A 20155-nucleotide genomic window follows, 5' to 3' on the forward strand; every position below is an offset into this window, starting at 1 on the left:
TCAGCGATCATTCATTCTGTCTGATTAAAGCGTCTTTGAGAATGTTAAACAGGTGAACGGTACTACTTTACGAGCAAAATAATTGAATCCTCATGCAGCCGAGGAACCTGCCGCTACAATTTGTTTTTTTTCCGTTCACTCTCAGTTGACTTCTTATATACGCTGGTGTTCGTTATCTGACGTGCGCGGGTCAAGAGGTCAAGACCAGCCATCTGTCTCTTTCATTTTCAGCGTGCTTTGAAAATTTTCCCCAAGGTGTAATTATAGCCATGTGCAACCTTCTAGTTATACCCCGGGGGAACGGGCAGGGTTAATGGTAACAACAAAATTATTGTTGATTGATTCGGGCATTGACAAAATGATTGGGAAAATGAGCAGAAATATTTGATTTTGAAATGCAACCCCACCCACCACCCTAATTTAAAAAAAAAAAAAAACAGATTGGATAATCCTAATACATTTTTTGGGTTGTTTTAAGATCAAAGTCCTATTATGTTGAGGAAAAAACAAACAAACACATATTACTGTTTATTTGGTGGGCTGGATTTATAATGGGTGCCAATAATTAGAAAGCGTGTGGTGTTTAGTAATCAGCAGACTCTTATGATTGTGTGTTAAGCCCAGAGAAAGCCCGTGACTTTTGTCCCTCAAAAGAGACGGGTCATTCCGTAATTATCGACCACTCGGTTCTTTCTTGTCCGGAGAACATTTTTTTCCCCCCGACTTTTTCTTTCTTTTTCGATTTTTACGTTCGAGAAAGCGAAGAAAAGAAGAACTTCCACCTTTTGTGAGCTGATTCATCTTCTGCTTTCTTGTCTCAATAATAGCCCCTGGGTGTTAGGGGCAAGTGGGCATTTGAAACCCTTCTGTCACAGTGGAGACCTGAAAACCTCTTTAGCCCCAGCAGGTTTGAACCACCTGCTCTGTTTTTATTTTTTTTTTTTATCCCCTCGATTGAAGTAAAAAGAGGACGGTAAGTGCAGGCCTGAAAAGAGCTATCGATCGTAGGCGCAGTGGGGAGGTGAAGCTGGAGGTGCGAGGCGGTTGGCCTTCACCCCGGCGCACCTCAGACGGTAAGGGGGCGACGCTTTCCTTGTCTCGAGAGCCCGGACAGGCGTCGCTCCTTGTTATCCCGACCCTCAGAAAACATCTCTCCAGATCTTAGGCTGAGTTCAGACCAAACCTGGCAACCGTTCGGAGCGATCGCGCTTCTCCCCCTTTCACCAAAACTTCGACCAGCTCTCCTCGACAGAATCCACTTGTTAAAACTGTCCCGTTGCTCGAGCGTTCAGAGCTCGCAGCGGTGCTTCTGGTCCTGCAGGGTTCCTGCTCCGAGCTTACGCTGCGTCCGCAATTACAGACGTATCGATATGGATTTCTTCACTTGTCATGCATATAAAAGGCGGGGGCCTGGTGCCTCTTGCTGTCAGTGGGCAGCGGTAATTACCCTGGGGGGCGGAACGAGTGACAGACAGAATGAATGATGGTGCCGTGTGCCTGGCTATTTAGCCGTGGGAGACGGCACGCAATTGTAACACGTTCGCCTCTAATGGGTCAAATTGTGCTCTCCGGCAGGCGTCGCGCAGAAACGAATGCAGTCAAAGAAACATGTGACAGCTCGGGTGAAGCGCTTTACTGCATTTTCTGAATCCTAACAACTTAGAATGGATCGTTACGTTTATTCCGACCCTCTGTTTTCACGTTTTTTACGTGAATTTCACGAGTGTACAGACACTTTTTCTGCATTATTGTATGTTTTAAATAAACCCAGCGCTTATCTGATCTCTGAAACTGCTTTAAAGCTGATACAGTCAGAAATTGTTGATCAGATAAAGAAAGAAAAAAATAATAATTAGAATTAGATCGGAAACTGTCAGTGCTGCGACTGTTAAAACATGGGACACAAACGTGAGACGTTTGAGCAAATCAGGCTGGTGAAACACTTCAAGTCAAACATTCATGGTGATAGTGATTTAATCAAGTAATTTTCTCTTTTGCTCTTTCTAATTAAAGTATCCACCCTAAGCTTATTATTTAGCATCGAGTTCTTTATTACGCCTTTTTCCCGGAAAAGCGTTTAAAAGTTCAGCGTGATTTAACATTAAGTTTGTTCAGGTTGTTAGTCGCTGATGAGCTCGAGCTCTGAATTCTGATTGGTCGACAGGAGTTGGATGATGATCAGAGCTGCAGTTTATATTAACACGCCGGTTTCTATGGTAACAGCACATTAAACGAAAAAAACATGTGTAATTGTTTATGGTGAAGTTTCCTTTAAGGGGAAAAAAAAGCTTGTTTAGGGAAGGAGTCTCCAGTGTTAGAGCTTTGTAACGGTCAAGCACAAGTTTAACTCCGAACATATAATTGTTGCTAAATGGCTGCTGTAATACGAGGAGTAAACTGTCGACTTATTTCCTTTAAATGATCATCCCGAGTTTGTGGAGCGAACCGCTCACCTGGGAATCTGCTGCGCTCAGGATGCCAGACGTGCCATACGGCGAGAGATCTGATCTGTTATATGATCTCTATCAACGAGTGTGTGCAGTCCAAACACACACACACACACACACACACACACACACACAAAATCTTCTCAGGCTTCATGACTGAAGAGATGGGTGGAGCTGATAAAGTGCTGTTTTAGCATAAAAGCATATTCACACACACACACACACACACACACACACACACACACACACACACACACACAGCAATCAGACTGAGATGCTGTACTCACCAATAATGTTTGTTTTTTTCCCCACGATGTCGCTCAGGTCTCAGTATTGAGCTGAAGTGCTGCATATAAAACCACATAAAGACATTAAAATGCACCTGCATTAACCCACTTAGGTTTTTTGTCCCCTATATTTATGATGATGTAAAAAGCGATACATATTCAGTCCTATATGTTTTACATTTTAATCTTTTTTTCTGGTCATCACCATGGCGTTCCTTTAATAACCTCACCCTTAATGCCAAGAAAGCCAAAACACTCATTGTGAATTTCCTGGAAATCAAAACTCGCCCATAGACATCGATGGAACTGAAGTGTCCCTGGCTGTCCATGTCTCAGAGGATCCGTCCTGGCACCGTGTCGTGTATTTTCACACGTTGTCGTGTATTTTCACACGTTGTCGTGTATTTACGGTAGCCCTGCTACTCCTGCAGTTATAGGAAGGCACGGCGCGCTAATGACGACTTCTTGTTAGCATAGTAAGTGGAAGTTAGCATCCTTTTTCTAGCACCGTATAGAGAAACAAATGTTCAGGGTTTTTTTGGTGTTTTTGCTGATTTTCGTATTAAAAGACAGAACTTTGGAAACGATTTAATAAATTAAAATGCAAATCTCAGACCAGGGACAAAAGTAAACTACTGTAGCTAAAGTACTGTTTACGCGTGCAGGCGTTTTAGTTTATTAATCAGAAACATTCCCAATTCTAGCACGGTTAGTACAATGATCGGAATACACGAAGAAATGATTCCACATGCTGTTCTGTCCTGTTGTTTATCTTTCTTTTCCTCTCTTCTCTGTCTGTGTGTCCAGGTCCAGCAGATCGACCGCGTGGTGGAGGTGGTGGATGAAGCGGTGAAAGGTGAGTGTAATCCCTCAGCTGATCCACGACTTCACATTAACACGCTGATTGATCGCACTTAGCTGTTAGTGTTGTTTAGGCTAATCTGTCCATGGAACAGGATCTTCTGCGCTTTAGGGTTCTTCGATGGTCCTTCACGAGGAACTCATTTAGATTTGTGAGAAAGAAAATGTTCTGGACTTTTAAAGAACCCTCAACATCTTACGATATTGGGCTCGTTAACCAGCTCTCTGTACAGAACACGAAGTGCTGGCTCCGCCCACAAACACAGCTACGGTTTCCATCCACATTACAGTTCTGATAATGATGTCTGAATTACCCATAATTCCCTGGGCAACCTGGCTGGTTTACAAACGTAACTTAAATGATTGACAATCAGGTTCTGATTCATTTAGCAACTAAGTAGCTGGAAATTACTTATTAAATCTTTAGCAAACAAATAAACAAACACCCTTCCTTCTTTTTATTTGCAAATAATGTTTTTGATATTGTGTCGATCCACAAACTTTTTTTTTCCTTTTCAATGTATGTTCCTAAAATACAAAGCGTTCTACGTTTAGTTTTTTTTTATTTTTTTTATTATATTTGACGTAAAACATAAAAATAAACCTGGTGTGTTTGATTCACTCCGTTATGGTTCGGGTCATGACTCACTCATCGTTCACTCTCGGTACAGCTTCAGTTGATTTTCTCATCCAATCACCAGCTTCGTGGTTCAAGGAACTCCGCCCCTGCGTGTTTGTTTGATCACGTCAATGTCTTTGATCTGGTAGCGGGAGGGTACGAAGCGATCAACCCGGCCTTATTTAATTAAGTGATTCTTTAAAAAAATAAAAGAGAGAGATTGATTCGTTTGAAAGACTTTCAACGTAATACACGCATTTAATTTTATTTTGCCCTCCGTCAGGGTTTAGTCTGTTCCTGATGTTTCTTGCTAACTGCTAATTAGCAAGCTAAACACTTGTGACTTTTATTTTTTTTGCAAATGATTTCTCATAAACTCCTCGGGGATTTATACTGTACCAAGTAATTTAAAAAGTAAAAACTAATTTTTACTTATGACCTTTAATCTTTTTCTCCTTTTCATTCCCTCATCATTTCTAAAACACACACACACACACACACACACACACAGGATCCGTGACTTTTTACAGAACCAGTGAATTGGAAAATGACTCCTTACACGTGTGTGTGTGTGTGTGTGTGTGTGTGTGTGTGTTTTTCCAACACGCTGCTATTTGCATGTAGATGGGCCGGATGAATAATTTAGGAGCCGTTATTAGTTCGCGGTGCTCAGGTCTGAATTCGGAGGCCGTAATTAAATTCGTCTCACGATAAAAGCGGAGCGATTGGATGCGAGCGCGAACTCCTGCCTCGCTTGTTATCGGATTTATCTAGCTGCGTGCTTTATTAGAAAAGGAGAGAGAGAAAAAATCCCTGGTTCAGGAAGTCTCAGCACCTCTGAGAGCTCGATCTGTTGTTTTATTCTCTCGTTGGATGTTTACACGGCTGTAGCGCGCGGTACATTTGTTGTTTTATCACTATACGAGGCAGATTTTATACTTTTAAAGGTCTAATGTTTATTTTTAAGTATGTTTTAGATGTTTTATTGCTCTGCTAAGATCAGACCTTCCTGTGTGACTCAAACAAGCGTCTGTTGCCGGCTGAAGAGTTTCTACAAACGATCTCAAAAGTTTATTAACTGATTTTTTTTTATTTTTATATTAAGAAAACACTAAAAGTTTAACTGTCGAAAAATGACTGATGTCCTTCTACAAAGCCCAAGTTTACCTGCTGATTAATAAACACTCGCACAAGATAAAGATGACATTAACTCATCAACTGCTCTATATGCTTTTTCTTTCTTTCTTTTTTTCTTTTTTCCTCAAACGGCTTGATTTTAGTTCTAAACATCGACATTTCTGTATTTTAGCAAAACGTTACGAAGCATCGCGAAACAATGATGTGTTCTAAAAAAATTGTCCAGAAAAAGATAATCAAAAATAATCAAACTGTCTATTAAATTCATATTTCATATTTAAATTATTTTTGTTTGTTCCATGTGTGCGTTTTCAAAGTTCTCCAAACCTCTTCGTTTTTTTGTCACCATGTTGAGATTTTTTTTTTCCTTTGATGTTTTTGTTTTTGCATATTGAGATGAGTTTCTCGTCACCGCGGTTGTAGAGTACACTTTCCTCAGCTCAAACCCGTTTAGTAATTGTTTAGTGTTTTTGTTTTCCCCACTAGTCCGTGTAAACATATTATTACTGTTAGGTTTGTCTGAGACTGTGTTCAAATGAAATCTGCTCTGGTTTGGACTCGAGGTGTGAAAACTCGGCTAAAGTAATTATGGAGTTCTGAAGGAATTGAAGGTACAAGTTGCGTTATTGTTCAGCGTCGTTTAACAACTTGGTGTTTTCCCAGTAAATTCTCTTGATCATGAGCCTGCCGTTTGACTCAAGTGTGTGCGTGTGTGTGTGTGTGTGAGCAGAGGCGAGGGTCGGTGCTGAAGCTGCACTGTGTTGGACAGTACCTTCAGACATGCAGGAGACATCAGCGCAGTAGTACACCTCTGTAATGCCATGCTTCTGTGCTATGCTAACATAGAGTGTGTGTGTGTGTTGTGAAGGTCACTCCGTACGTCTGCTGGGTCCGAAGAAAGATAACGGCAAGCGGCTTGGCGGCGCTCGATTGGATTTGCCAAAGATTAGGAAGAACCCACTGATTGAAATCATTTCCATCAATACAGGGTGAGCTGCTTATTTTTTCTTTCTTTTCTTTCTTTCTGTTCTTTTTAAAAAACTTGATTTCTTTAAATTGCAAATGCTGCCATTTTCCCAGAACTCCCTGCAGCGTAATTTAAATTCTAATGTGCCTTTGATTGTGGGTGTGTGTGCATCCCCACAAGAGGGTGGGATGCATACTGAGATTGATGAATTGATTTCTTATGTGTTTGGCCACTTAAAGAAAAAAGAATGAATGAATTTGACTTTAAAGTCAGAGAGAAACACTTTGCCTTCTAATCAGCTGCTGTGGATCGTTAGGTTACGCTCCCTCACTCATAAATTGATGATAATTGGTAACGATTTGAATTCCTCCCCGTCCACGCAAAGTGGGTGGAGCTAATACATAAACCCTGCCTTCATTCATAAATCAAATGGATTCCACTCTAATGGGTCCAGAATGACGTCAAACTAGTGTGTTTTCTTTAGATAGATTTAAGAGAGCATCTACACATTCCTTTTGCAGGACAGCCTTCAACCATCTTCAGGCGTTCCTCAAGGGTGTATAGCAAGGCCATTAGTTTTTACATCAAAATACTTGCTGCTCTTTGAAAAATGCCTGACTTAAACACATACATATGCAATATGAAAGTCTTGCTCCTTTTACCAAGGAACCCAAAGAACATAGAAGCTTAAGGCCTGTTTAACCTACCATGTTAGAAATGTAGATCTATAAAATGTAAAATTGTTATTAAAGTCAGAGCTTTAGTCTCAGATGATCTACAGGAAGGAAAAGGGTTTCTGCAATGTAGGCTTAAGGAATATCACAACACCCTAGACAACATCCACATCTGAGATCAGCCGAGTCAAGTACCAGGAAGATGGATGATCTAAGAACATTGCAGAAAAAGGAAGAACCGGTTCTTGTAGGGCCGATCTGAGTAAAACAATTCAAACTTCACCTTGAGTTGTTCCTCAGGGGTGTATAGCGGGACCGTTTCCTTTGAAAGTTTGTAGATGAATGCCTCTTTCACCACAGAACCAAGGAACGTAAGAAAATGTTGGTGAGTTTCTGGAAGCTTCCCTTTTGATTTGCTTTCAATATTAAAATTTCTCATGATGTCTTCCTGTCCTAATTCTCTGTCTGATTCCTGAACCTGCTCTGAAAGCAGAAGAAATGTCCATGCACGAGGATTCGCTGTTTTAAGAAAGCAATAAAATGGCTAAAGGGAATGCTCACAGGACAGAAGACGGAGCAGGACAAGATTGGTATTTGAGATGCTATCAGACGTAAGCTACAGGCTACTGAACATGATCTCCCGCTGTGTGTTAGTCGTCAATGTCGCCCTTTACAAGATAGAATAGAATAACATAGAATGACGTTATGAATCATTTTAGCGTCACAGTTTAGTGTACTGGCTAGAAAGTTCCACCCTGTGGCCTGTGTTTAGCCTCACTGTGGTGCGCATGCATTTCTAATCTCTCACGCTCTTTCCATGTCATCATAGAATCCTTCTTTCACCTTCTGTAGACATCATCTCCGACCTCCACGTGTTCAAGCTACAAGGTGAAACAGAACACGCGGGACGCCTCTGTGGCGGCCTTATGTTAACACTGAGCTAACTGGGAGTCGTTACCAGAAAAATCCACGCATGTTGATCTCTCTAATGTCTACTGTGTGTGTACAGAGTGCAACTTTATAAAACATGCCGCCGTGTTCACTGTCGATGCTCAGAGTGCCTGTTTTGATCAAACGTCACTTGAAGAACTCTGGGGGTTGAGGAAACTCTCGCGTATCCTCGAGCAGGAATTCTGAAAAGTAAACAGCACTTCGTTTGTTTCATTCAGAAGTAGTGTCTCTGGTTCTTTCTGCAAAATGGCGAAAAACAAACTTACTGCAATAATGTCCTCAGAAATACACGTGCATCCAAGCTTTCGCAGTTTCTGCTTCTATTTACGAAAGCTGTGTTTATTCATGTGCGTTTATTTTCTTTCACGACTCCGCCGCTCTGCTTGCTGAATTCCCTGACACCCCGCTGCGTAATTAAAAACCGTTCTCAGGGCAGCGCTTAGAGACAAACGAGATGAAGACGGAGACGCCGCGAGACGCACAGGTACACACTCCGGCAGCAGAGCCGCGCTGTCCTGGGAGCTATTTTGGAAATGTGTGCGTGTGTATGTGTTGCCTCTCCAGGGTCTTTGCAGCCAGATTAACTTTTTGTAAGTTATAATTTGCATTGATGCACAGGAGAGCGTGTGTTTTTTTTTTTCCCTCCTTACTCTTTTAGAAGGTCACTAATTATCTCTGTGCGTGAAAAGCGTCTCTGTAGGACGACTTGGATTGATGTCAAGTCGCTGCTCCATCTCCTTCTCCTTCTTCTTCTTTTTCCCCTTCTTTTAAGCTGTTTCTCAACACTGTGTGTGTAACGATTAAGATTCCAGAAGAGGTTTTTTAGGGTAATTGAGTAGTTTCTTCGAGTGTGTGCTGTACCGCGAGGTTCGCTCTTGAAGGACGAGTTCGGCTTCGTCGCGACTCGGTGGCTGAGAGGCTGAAGCGTTTTGAAGTGGCCTACACGTTCGTCCATCACACTTCAAGTCCTTCACGGCGGAATGCATCTTAAGTCGAGTGATTGAGTTCTGAGGTCTGTGTTACTCTTATCGTGATTAATTCCCGTGCCTCGGAGCGTGCCGAACGTTTGACACGTGCAACGTTAAATTAATCCTCAGTCTATCTCATCATCTGAGCACCTCATTTCTTTGGACCATTTTTACCCCCCGCCAAGCCCCCCTCGGTCTGAAATTACTCTCCCCACCCCAGACAACTTGTTCATTTTTCTGTTAGTTTCACATGAAAGGAGTCTCCAGTGTCAGTGGAGTTAAATTTTTCTTTTTAAGCAATTACACTGCCACCGGCAGTAGTTTTAACAAATAAAAGTTGCTGCGTTACAAGAGGAATAAAACACTTTTCATTCACACGTTTTATTCCCCGCACCGGGACACTTGCACTCGTCCTGACTAAACACTCCACCCTGTTTTTATAGATAACTGCACCAGATAGAGTTTATCATCCAAGGCAATTATTATTATTAGGACCTAAATGCCCTTTAATCAGTTCATGATAGCAGCTCTGCAGGCGAGCAGCGATAATTAGCGTCCCCGTCTCGACAGCCTGCTTCTAATTCCGGGTTTCTCCGCACCGACTCCACTGTGCTGCTCTCAGGCCTGGAAAAATCTGCGCTAATTGCTGGGAAATTTAAATTACAAAGTGCACACGTTTCATTTAGTTTTTAAACTTCTGCTAATGATTGTTTCTCCTAAACCCTTTTCTTTTCCCTTCCCCTCTATTTACTATCTATTTCGGCTGTTCCTCCGGCCTCAGGCGTCGTCAGCCCCGCAGAGCGACCACCTTCAAGACTAATCCCCTCTCTCATAAAGATCTGCTGCTAAGGAAAAGAAACAACACCCACTTGTGATTTATTATGGTTGCAGATTTTTATGTTACATAAGAAAAGCTCGTCCTTTTGATGTCGGAAAAGCATAAACTTTAAGGTTGAATAAAATAAGGAGTAGTAATACAGACACACAGAGAGAGTTTTAGGCATCGTCAGACAATTCTTTAGCCTTCATTCCAGTGTGTGTGGAGTGTACCGCTGCGTGTCATTGAGGTAAAATAGCCACCCGTGGTGTAGCAGCACAACCTGAAGTGTTTTATTCCTCTAACGCTACAACAATTGCTCATTTTCCTTCATGAAAAACAGACTGTAAAAATGTAGTTTTTACCCATTTATATTTAAGATTAATTACTTATCAATAGTGTAACACTTACTGGCTTTAAAAGTTTGTAGAAAGAGTTAAAATTTTAAATCTGATAATCTGATCTGATCTTTAATGTAATTAGTGATATAATTATTATTATTATTATTATTATTATTATTATTTGAGGTTAAGATATCACTAAAAGAGCTTTGATCCAATGTAAAGATCAAACCTTTCTTTTATTTTTATAATACCTACAGTAAAGCTTCACCTTTACCTCTGACACTGGAGACTCCTTCCATGAACCAAAGTGTGATTGTCTCCTCCGGCCAATTAGATTCCTGAATTCCACAGATGTTCAAGAGTCCAACAGGAGACCGTCTTGTATTTGTATTAGCATTGTTTTTGATATTAATTAGTCCCCCTCCCCCCACCCCCACAAACGCACACAGTCATTCTTTCGCTCAGCCCAGCGTCCTCAGGGACTCCAGGTGCACCCTGGTCCTCTTGTCGCTGCCTAATACATCATCAGGTATAAACACGGTTATGGATAATTCGCCCGAGCCTTTCATTACTCACTTCATAGAAAATCAATAGCCTCGATTAAATCTCCCGCAGAAGTGCCGCTCCTAACAAAGTTTCATCATGTTTAATTTATTAACGGCCGGTCCGAGAGGAAGTGCAGGAGGGAGAGAGTGTGTGTGTGTGATCTTAATTATCCTCATTCATGAGAGTAAGAAGTTTGTTTGTGTTCAAGATGCGAATGTGGAACACCATCACAGGCGTGACTTGCACCTCGAAGGAGTTTTTTTAAAAAGGAAGTATAAACATCCCAAGCTTTAGGGTCTGATGTGACACCAGATGAAGAACTGATCAGAGCGTCTGGTCAGTACTTGGCATCAGCAGCATCCTCCTCCTGCTGAGGAACTGTTTTTGAACAGCAGAGTTAAGGATCTAGTCTTAGGTTTGGGCCTAATTTGAGCAAGTCCAGGTGGATGACACGACACTGATGTGACCGCTTGCGGTTGAGGAATCTTCATCACCTTCAGGTTTCAGAGCTTATATTTATCAAGTAATACGTTCTCACCTTGCGCATGGGCCAAACCTGCAAGGAGAGCTTCTGTCCTCTTTCATCTGGTCAGTACTTTGCTGAGCTTGTGTTCTGGACCGACCTCGGTCAGCCCCCCCATGTTTGTAAACATGTCTGGAGTCTCAGCATAGGACTCATGAGTCGAGGTCGGGTCTGAACCTTAGCCTGAAATAAGCCGTTGTTCTGTTGTTGCTGTACCTTGGGGAACGACTACCTCGGACAACCAAATCACTCAGGACGCAGGGGACCCTCCAGGGCCTTGTAGCCGGCGTGGGGGAGAACCAGAAGACCAAGAAGGATGATTATTGGGCGATATATCAGCGCTAGGTGACCTCAGACGGCTGGGAACATTAAAGTTTCACCTCAAGCACCTCATCAGTGGGACACGGGGAAAATAAATAAACAGCAGCGCTGTTTACTCTGCAATTCTCTGACTTTATTCTATTAACACAATCTACACCAGATTGCATAATTACCATCATCCTGATGCTTCAAAAAAACAACAATTATTAATGCGTTTATTTATTTATTCCCTCCCAGACTGAGAGTCTCTCGTCTCCCGAGGTAACGTCATCGTCTGGAGCCTCGTCATCAATCCAAACCGTCAGTCACTTTACTTCCTTCTGAATGATCAAGGTGCTTATCAGCCGTGTCTGAACATCACGCGCCTCATTAGAGGATCTAATTTCCCGTTATGTCGTATGTGACGAGCTCCGTATCTACAGAAACGAGGCTGAGCATTCATGAGCGCCGTTATCTCAGAGCGAGACCGCCTCACCTCGATCTGAGCTGCTTTATTCATGTTTGTGTCGCGCGGCACGTTAAAACCCACAAGAAGCCGTATACACACTCGGCAGCAGGGTGGGATGCACGGTTCCTTTTTGATGATACAGATGACACCATGTCACCAAGCGAACTGAGGACTTAGACGTGAAAACAAACATAAAAACGTTTGATTTTATTAACATGTTGGAAAACTACACCAGTACAATTTCGAATTGCTAAAATGTACTTTTAGCCATTCCTGCTAAAGTCCGTGAAAGGTAAGGAGAGCTAAAAAATAACAAAATGCCGACTAAATGTCTGAGATGTTAACTGCTAAATAGTAAATACTACTGTAAACAAAAGCAAGTATATAAAAATGGTTTATTTATTTATTTATTTAAATTGTTTTTGTTCAGCTGTATTTATGCTATTCTCATTTTGTGCTTTTGCATTATTAACCTCATTTAACTTTTAAAATTTGCTAAACTGAGTTAAAAAGAAAATTTTGTATTTCTGTATTTCATCAGAAATAAATCAGAGAAAAAGAATATAATGTGCATAATATATATACAGAATCTGCCAAAAAAAAAAAAAAAGACTGAAACGAGTATGTGCAAATGTAGGTGGATGAGGAAGGATATTAATGGATTGTGGGTTGATTGTGGGTGAACCACAATTTTTTTGGTGAAGTGTAATTGGCACTAATTTTAGCATATAAACAACTAAATGTCTAGGAAGGCGGAAAAACAAACAGCCTGTTGTGCAACAAAGTCGGGTTCGACAGACACATAGTCCTGTGACCCCTTCTGTTTTTTAAAGGGCACCATTACTTTTGTCCAAACTGAATGACAGGTTTTATTAGTCTTATTATTTCAATTGATCAACAAACATTTTCCAGGTGCATAAAATCCCAGTAGAGACGTGACTGAGGTTGCCGTCAGGTGAACGTGAGCTTTACTCGAGGATACGAACGCTGTCCTGAACTCCTGAACGTCATGTTTTCTTGCGAACGATATTTCCGTGTGATGACTGAGGCCAGGCATTTGAGCTGCAGCCGGAAAGCCAAGTTTTGGAGAAGTTTGTCGCCGCTTCTTACTTCTGGTCACGTTAGATGTTAGTGCGACGGTCAAACCCATTAGCATGCATCATCGTGACAGAGCCGAGTATCGTTGCCAAATTTGCTCTTGGGGGAGAAAAAGGTCTTTGTCGGTCTTTATTTGCCTCCTGCCTGCACACACGGCTGGGACGGTGCCAATCGAGCGGGCCATTGTTCCACTCAGCTGTGTTGTGGAAATAAGGCCTTTAGCCAAGCGCAGGTTGTCAGGCATGAAATAGGAGCCAGCAGGCACACCTCAATCACTTTAATGTGGTGTCGTCTGAGCAGCGCCGGACACGGGGCTCCATCTGCCAGCGCTTCCTGCGTCCTTAACGGCTCAAGATAAATAGACATGCCGCGCCAGGGGCCGCGCGGCTAGCTAAACTGGGTTAGCCGTCTTCGCAGGTGTACTCGCAGCTGATGCGCTGGATGCAGGGGTCAACGGTAAGGGGTCAGCTTTCGCCTGCTGCCTGACAGACCTCTACATCATCAGGACTCCTTGTCCCCCCCCCCAGCCATCCCCCCCTCCTCCTGCTCGTCCCAAGCCCATTATGCCATCAGTGAGTGATAGAACAATCACCCGATCCTGATAGAGTGGAGCGGAGAGCACGATTAGCGACAGAGCACAGCGACCAAGTGACAGAACAGTTCAGCATACACGTGCTGATCTACGAACTTACAGCATTCATACGTTTCTTATCTCTCATTATTACGTTATTTATGTGTTTTAAGTTTTCAGATACTTAAGTTAAGCAGTGGGGCGGTGGTGGCTCAGAGTGCGACGGCACTAAGTAACTAATCGGGAGGTCGACGGTTCGAGCCCCAGGTCCACCAGGTTGTCATGGATGGGCCCTTGAGCAAGGCCCTTAACCCTACCTGCTCCAGGGGCGCTGTATCATGGCTGACCCTGCGCTCTGACTCCAGTTACACTGGGGTATGCGAAGAAGGAATTCCACTTTGCAGTAATGTATATGTGACAAAGAAAGGCTTAACTTAAAACTTAAGTTTATTAAAAACAATTTGTCAGTAAAGCAAGAATTTGTTTCACTTAAACCTTTTAAGTGTGATGAGAATCGTGATGATCTTATAGTTAAATAATCATTGACACGGGGCTGCAAAGAGAAACATCCTTTTACCGCTAGAGCTGTAAATCAGACGTAGATTTGTTTTAAGAGTGGTTTGATTTTTGGTTCTCTTCAGTAGCACTCATGATTACTCTGATTTGTCTCAAACAGCTATACTTCTTACAGTTATAAAGTATTAAAAGTAACTAAAAGTATGTTTGCTGAAATGTAATGTCTCGATTAAAGCATTAATCTTTTTTTCCCTGCCCGTATTCTGCTCCACACTCTGGTCCAAAAGGTGGCAGTATTGCACCAATCGCTCATAAAGTTCAAGAGAAGAACAAGCGTAATTTCTGCAAATGGAGACTATTTTGGAAGTGCTTTGTATTTTTTATAAAAGCTTTGATGGTGATTTAAAAAGTGTTAATTGATTCCGAATTAAAAACCAACCCAACAAAAGCTCGATTTGCTCTCGGCCGTTTAAAACGCACAGCTTTAGTTACCACCCCGAAGTTGTTTACATTTTTGTACTATCACGTTTTAATCCTCTCAGACCACAGCAAGGCCCCAACATTTATTGCGCAGTTTATTAACAAACACCACTTCATATTTTTATCCGTTGTAGTTTGCATGTGATATTGTGTGTAGGTGATCTTTAATAAAAGTTACAGCTTGACTTCTGACTTTTGCGAAGTGCTGATGCTGGAATGTTGGAAGAACATCTGTTTCGAGAAAACTGATATAAAGTCTGACAATAATGCACCTTTATTTTGTAAATTATAACATCACATGAGGGAAAAAAGGTGTTGCGTGAGTGGCGAATAAAAAACGTGTGTTATTTTTCCTGCCTTGAAATGCTGAAGGCTTCGCTGCCCTTATCACGGAGTTCGCATGAGAGTGAAGCCAGAGAGGAGCAGAGGAAGTGTCGAGTGTTTTTCACATTGTGGTCAATTACACTCTGATTAAACCGCGCTGAGGAGACGTGAACTCTGAACCCGGTCGCAGAGCAGACGGAGATAAACACGAGCGCTCACAAAAAGAGGAAGGCGTGATTGCTTTTTTATTGCACCTCTGTGATGAGCTTAACGGTTTGAATTTAGTGGCTCTCGGCACGGGAGCGGCGTCTCTTTCTTTCTTTCTCTCTCTCCCGGACGGAGACTGTCTAGGAGTCCAGCCAGCAAGGGCATCGGATGCTCAGGAGAGAAAAGATCAGGAAGCATTCGCCCAGCCAGCGGCGACACGTTCGCCTGACCTTTACGTGAAAAGCAGCGAGGTCCTCGAAGAGAAACAAAACGAGCTTAGGGTGCTTTAGGGCTCGGGAGGCAAGCGGCACCCCGACGCACTCGTAAACTCAAACAGCCGTGTTATCAGTGATCTGGGGATAATGAAGAGGCCGCGGGTCTCTTCACGCAGAGTTTAGATAAACTTTAAAGACTGACGACCTCTCAGTGGGTTCTCCTTAAAACGCTAAGATCGCAGGAGAACACGACATCAAAGCATTTATAGACGAGATTTTATTTTATTCAAAACTAAGCATTTAAAAAACTTCTACTAATGTTAGTAAATGTTTTTTTGTTGTAAAATATGGTAAAGATTATGTACGAAATACTTCTCTAAGTTAATATTAAGGGTTTAGACTCAGACTTGAGTAGAAATCTAAAGGATAATGTGTTAGCAGTTAAGAGGTTGCTGGCCTTAAAACACACATAAACACACACACTCATATGTCCAGTCATAATTTGATACTCGAAGTCTGGACTGTCTGGACTGTCAGGGTCATCAGAGGCAGAGTCTCTCTCTCTTATACACACACACACTCACACTCTCACTCAGCGGTTAGCGAAGGTCAGCGGTGCATATTGGAGCTCCATACCGCCGTAATCAGTCAGGGAGTGAATGCGAGCAGTGAGAGACATGAGCTGATAAGCAGCCTGGCTCGAGTGATTGTGACTCAAGGAAAGTGTGTGTGTGTGTGTTTGAGAGAGAGAGAGATGGAAACCCCCCAGTTGCAGTTTCACTCCCGCACAAAGCTCCCTCTATGCTTTCGGCCTCCAAATGTCAGGGCTGATGTCAGAGTTACCTAAAACTCCCTATGCTGATGGAGAGCGCGACGTCCAGGCATGAGGTCTGGTCTGAACCTGAGGCTTTGTGGTTAATTCGGTTCATAACTTCTGGGGGTACAGCACCCGACCTCCAGGTGTACTGTGTGGCAGCACAAGAAGACATAATTACTGTAAGTGTTAATTCTGTAAGTTAGCGAGTGAGAGCGCTGCCAGGAACACATCCATTACAGGAACCATTCAGGATGGATTTTGGTTTGGGTTTAAATGAAACTGCTATGACATCACTCTTGGATGTGCGGTTTACATTAATATACACAACCTCAAAAACCAAAACCACAAGAATCAATAAAAAAAAACTAAAAAAAAAAAAAGCACACATGGTTTATTTGTTTTATTTCTTTTAATGAATAGATTATCAGCTTTATAAATATTACAGGTAGAGATATGAAAAAGTTAGTGAACAAATGTAATCAGTCTGAGTAGTATGAGAAATATCCAGGATCATTCAGAATCCTGACAGAAGTGGATGGTTGGAATTGTTTGGAATTTCTTCAGGAATGGATGAGGTTGTTAGAATCGCTTTGTCATGAGTCGATCCTGCTTCAGAATGGACCAGGATAACGTAGAAGCCGTGCAAGAATAAGCAGGATTGATAAGAAGTTGTTCATGAGCATGTGGAATTGGTCTGTGGAACAGGAGGGAAATGGTGGGTTGGAACTCCTCCAAGTGTGGGTTTGGTTGGTCAGAACTCCTCAAGGAGTAGGTGTGATTTGGGTGGAACTCCTGTAGAATGGGGCTGGGTTGATCAGTAAATGAAAATTCCATCAGGAGCAGGTTTGGTTTCCCTGGGGCTCTGCAAAAGTTATGGCAAAATGATATCCTGTATTTCTGGGGTTCTTTGTTCTCTGCTGCAATAAAGCAGCATGGCTTTATTGGGTTATTTCGAATGTGTGTGTGGGTTTTATTGCTTCTTGGACAGACACATGGACTGGGGTGTGAAGAACTCAAAGTTAATCCCATGTGGTATAGGTCTTCGCTGAGAATAACCGTGATCCCAAAACCATAAACGTTATTGATTTGTTTGGGAGACCTATTAATTTCTGAGTGGATGGACATGACTCTGGTTGATATTTTTTTTTTTTTAGATTGACTAAATACTAGCTCTAGAAGATGGAAAGAAATTAAAGAGGATAATAGCAGAACAGATTCAATAGGAATATACAAATATATTGATATTTTCAGTAAAGCAGAGACGACACTTTCACATTTTGCCACGTAATTTTGAAGTATCATGAAGTGAAGTGTCAAACACGGAGCATTGCATAACAGCAGAAGCACACGCAACATGTCGGGCAAAGCTGCGGGAGCCGCGGTGTCTAACCGTCATCATCAAAACAGCTCGCACGACAGGCTGAATGGCACGCTAAAACAGGAAGCATGATGGGAAGTGGTTCAGAACATTGCAGGGTCACATAAACACCAAGCCTCAGCTGTTTACATGTGAGCATGTGTGTGTGCGGTTCCTGTACGGTTCCTGTATGCATGGTGTTACTCATTATGCGCTACTTTTCAACAACCACAGGAAACGACACCGATCAGCCTTCTACACTGATGTCCCACACTGGGATCAAAAAAGTTAATAAATAAATAATCATCTATGGTGTGGGAGAACTTGAGCTTGTGCTCAGGAAGCGTGGAAGGTCAAAAATCCTGAGGTCTTGTTGGTTAAAGGGTCTGCGGGTTTGATGTTCTTGCCCAGCTCCTGACTAGTTAAGGGTCCAACAAAGGTGATGGTGATGCTAAGGGGAAAAAAATTTAGAAAGATCCAAGTAAAGAAGGTGATGAGAACAATTTAGACTCCAGCATAGATCTGTGATACAAACATAACAATCTTTATGACCTTCATGTTTTTCATATTTTTTTCTTCTTCCTCTTCTTTCTTGCTTTTGGAGAGAAGGATCATTCCGGAAATTGTAATGAAGCTCCTCAGGATAAAACGTGCTAGGACACGTCTTTATGAACTTGCTTGGACCTTGCAAGAACCCTGTTTGATTCGCAAGGATTTGTGGTGTGGGCTGATGGTCCAAAATTCCTAGTTTGGAACTTCCCCATATCAGCAACAGAACAAGCAGGTTACCTACAGTACATGGGCTATAAGGATTTTTGTTCCTAGGTGTCTTTAATGTAATGCTCATGCTAGCACAGTGATCTCACGGTTTCAACTCTGCTAATCTCTTTATGTCTCTACATCATGCTTCATGACCAGAAATGTTATCAAGAGAGAATAAAGTTTCAAGCTGTTCCTTACACGAGTTAAAGTCATTACCATTTTTCCACAATTCGTATTAATGAACACATTCGCTGTATCCTCCTGGTTTCTTGCTACAAAATCAAATGGTTCACCTTTCCCTTGGACTTGCTAATTAATTCGATTTGTCCCCCTCTGACTTGGAGCCAAGAAATTTCTTTTCAGCCCTGTTTTTTTTTTCCTTTCCCTTATTGCTGTAAAAAATATTCTTAACGACGCATTAATGCTTCAGACACTACTGCTGGCTTAGCCGAGTTCTGAAGGTCTGCCGGCTTGGCTCCGTGACCTGGTGCGGGGTTGCCGGCTCTCAGATTACAGCCTCGCTTCTCAGATTTGCTCTTAATTAAAAACTAGCGTTCCATTTTTCTCGTCTGTGAGAGCGAGGGGGGGGTGCGGTGTCGCAGATCAGAAGATGATTACACTTTAATTATGCAATTACAGAAGGAGAGAGCGCTGTCAGAGTGATGAAGAGGAGGAGGGACGGGAGGAAACCAGACCAGACAGAAGCGCACATCGTTAAGGAAAACATGACGCATTCATTCACCTGAGAGCGTATCGTCAGCGCGCTCGCTCGCTCGGACGAAGGCGAAGACAAACAAGGCGTTAAATTTCTCGCTCGTGCTCGCTAAACATCCATCAAAGTCGATCACCTGGCAGCAAGAAACAAATTAAACTGCTGTCTTAATGTCAACTGCATAAACACTTTTCATGTCATGACTTGACAGGTCAAGGAGAAAGATGTTACAAAGCACTGACACTGGAGACTCCTTCCATCCATCCATTTTAAATAAACGTCTCCATCACGTAATCCTGTTTTCTTAAGACTGTAAAATTAGTGAGTTTACTAAATCGCGACTTAAGACCACGTTTGTTTCTGAATTCTGGAGTGCCGCCAGCAAGGGCTTGTGGGTAACACTTTAGAGACCTTTAACGAGCCGTCATGTCTGTCACCTAGGGCTTTTAAAAGCAAATGGATTCCCGTGTCCGTCGTTGGTCTCCTGCAAACTCGAGTCATCGCCTCAACATCCGACATGAAAGCAGATTCCTGAGAGATCCGCTGAGTGGATAAAGCGTCAACTCATCACGCTCAACGTCTCTCGAATCTAGGAAAGTTTATTCCTGACGGGACGCTGACTTCCTTCCCTGCTGTCAGTCTGATTTTCATGCCTCGTAAGACGAACCCCGAGCCGGGAGGTGCCTTTCCCTTCCGATGGCGGGGTTTCTCTCTCTATGCGATCTCTGAAGTCATAACAAAGAGTCCCTTTGTGCTCTTCGTTGCTGTGCAGCCTGTTGAGGTCATCTGGCTGAAATGAAAAACAAGGAATCTATGGAAAAAATAACTCTTGGGGGCTAAAAGAAACAACAGGAAGTCCTGCAGTCAGGTCAGAGTATTAACAAACCCCTGCACATCTCCTCCGACCTCGACAGTGTGCGCTAATTAATTCTGATAGACCCATGTTGGTCTGATGATTAAGCTTGTTAAAGCTCGTTAAGGCTGTCCAGGCTGAGCATGAGAGCTGAGGGTGATGCTCTAAGCTCTCATAGTCTCCTCCTCTGAGCTCTTAACCTGAGGAACACCCAGGAACACTCATGTATTGCACATTCTTAAAATAAAGGTTGTTCGAAAGAACTCCATCTCCTGCTGTCTTTGTGTTTGTATTCACTTGTAATTATTGACCATCTTTATTTGTCTTTACTTT

At 42.5% G+C, this 20155-nt stretch overlaps 1 protein-coding gene across 4 annotated transcripts in view; it reads left to right on the plus strand.

Moving 5' to 3' along the window:
- The window catches only part of cdkal1 (CDK5 regulatory subunit associated protein 1-like 1), a 314438-nt gene that overhangs the window by 184262 nt on the left and 110021 nt on the right, over positions 1–20155 (plus strand). For all 4 annotated transcript variants that reach the window (XM_053494246.1, XM_053494244.1, XM_053494247.1 and 1 more), the window contains exons 6-7: positions 3542–3590; positions 6220–6340. In XM_053494246.1, coding sequence (XP_053350221.1) covers positions 3542–3590; positions 6220–6340 — 170 coding nt within the window. The remainder of the gene's footprint in view (positions 1–3541; positions 3591–6219; positions 6341–20155) is intronic.

Source organism: Clarias gariepinus, chromosome 4 (genome assembly GCF_024256425.1).
Source record: "Clarias gariepinus isolate MV-2021 ecotype Netherlands chromosome 4, CGAR_prim_01v2, whole genome shotgun sequence".
In the NCBI taxonomy this organism is placed as follows: Eukaryota; Metazoa; Chordata; class Actinopteri; order Siluriformes; family Clariidae; genus Clarias; species Clarias gariepinus.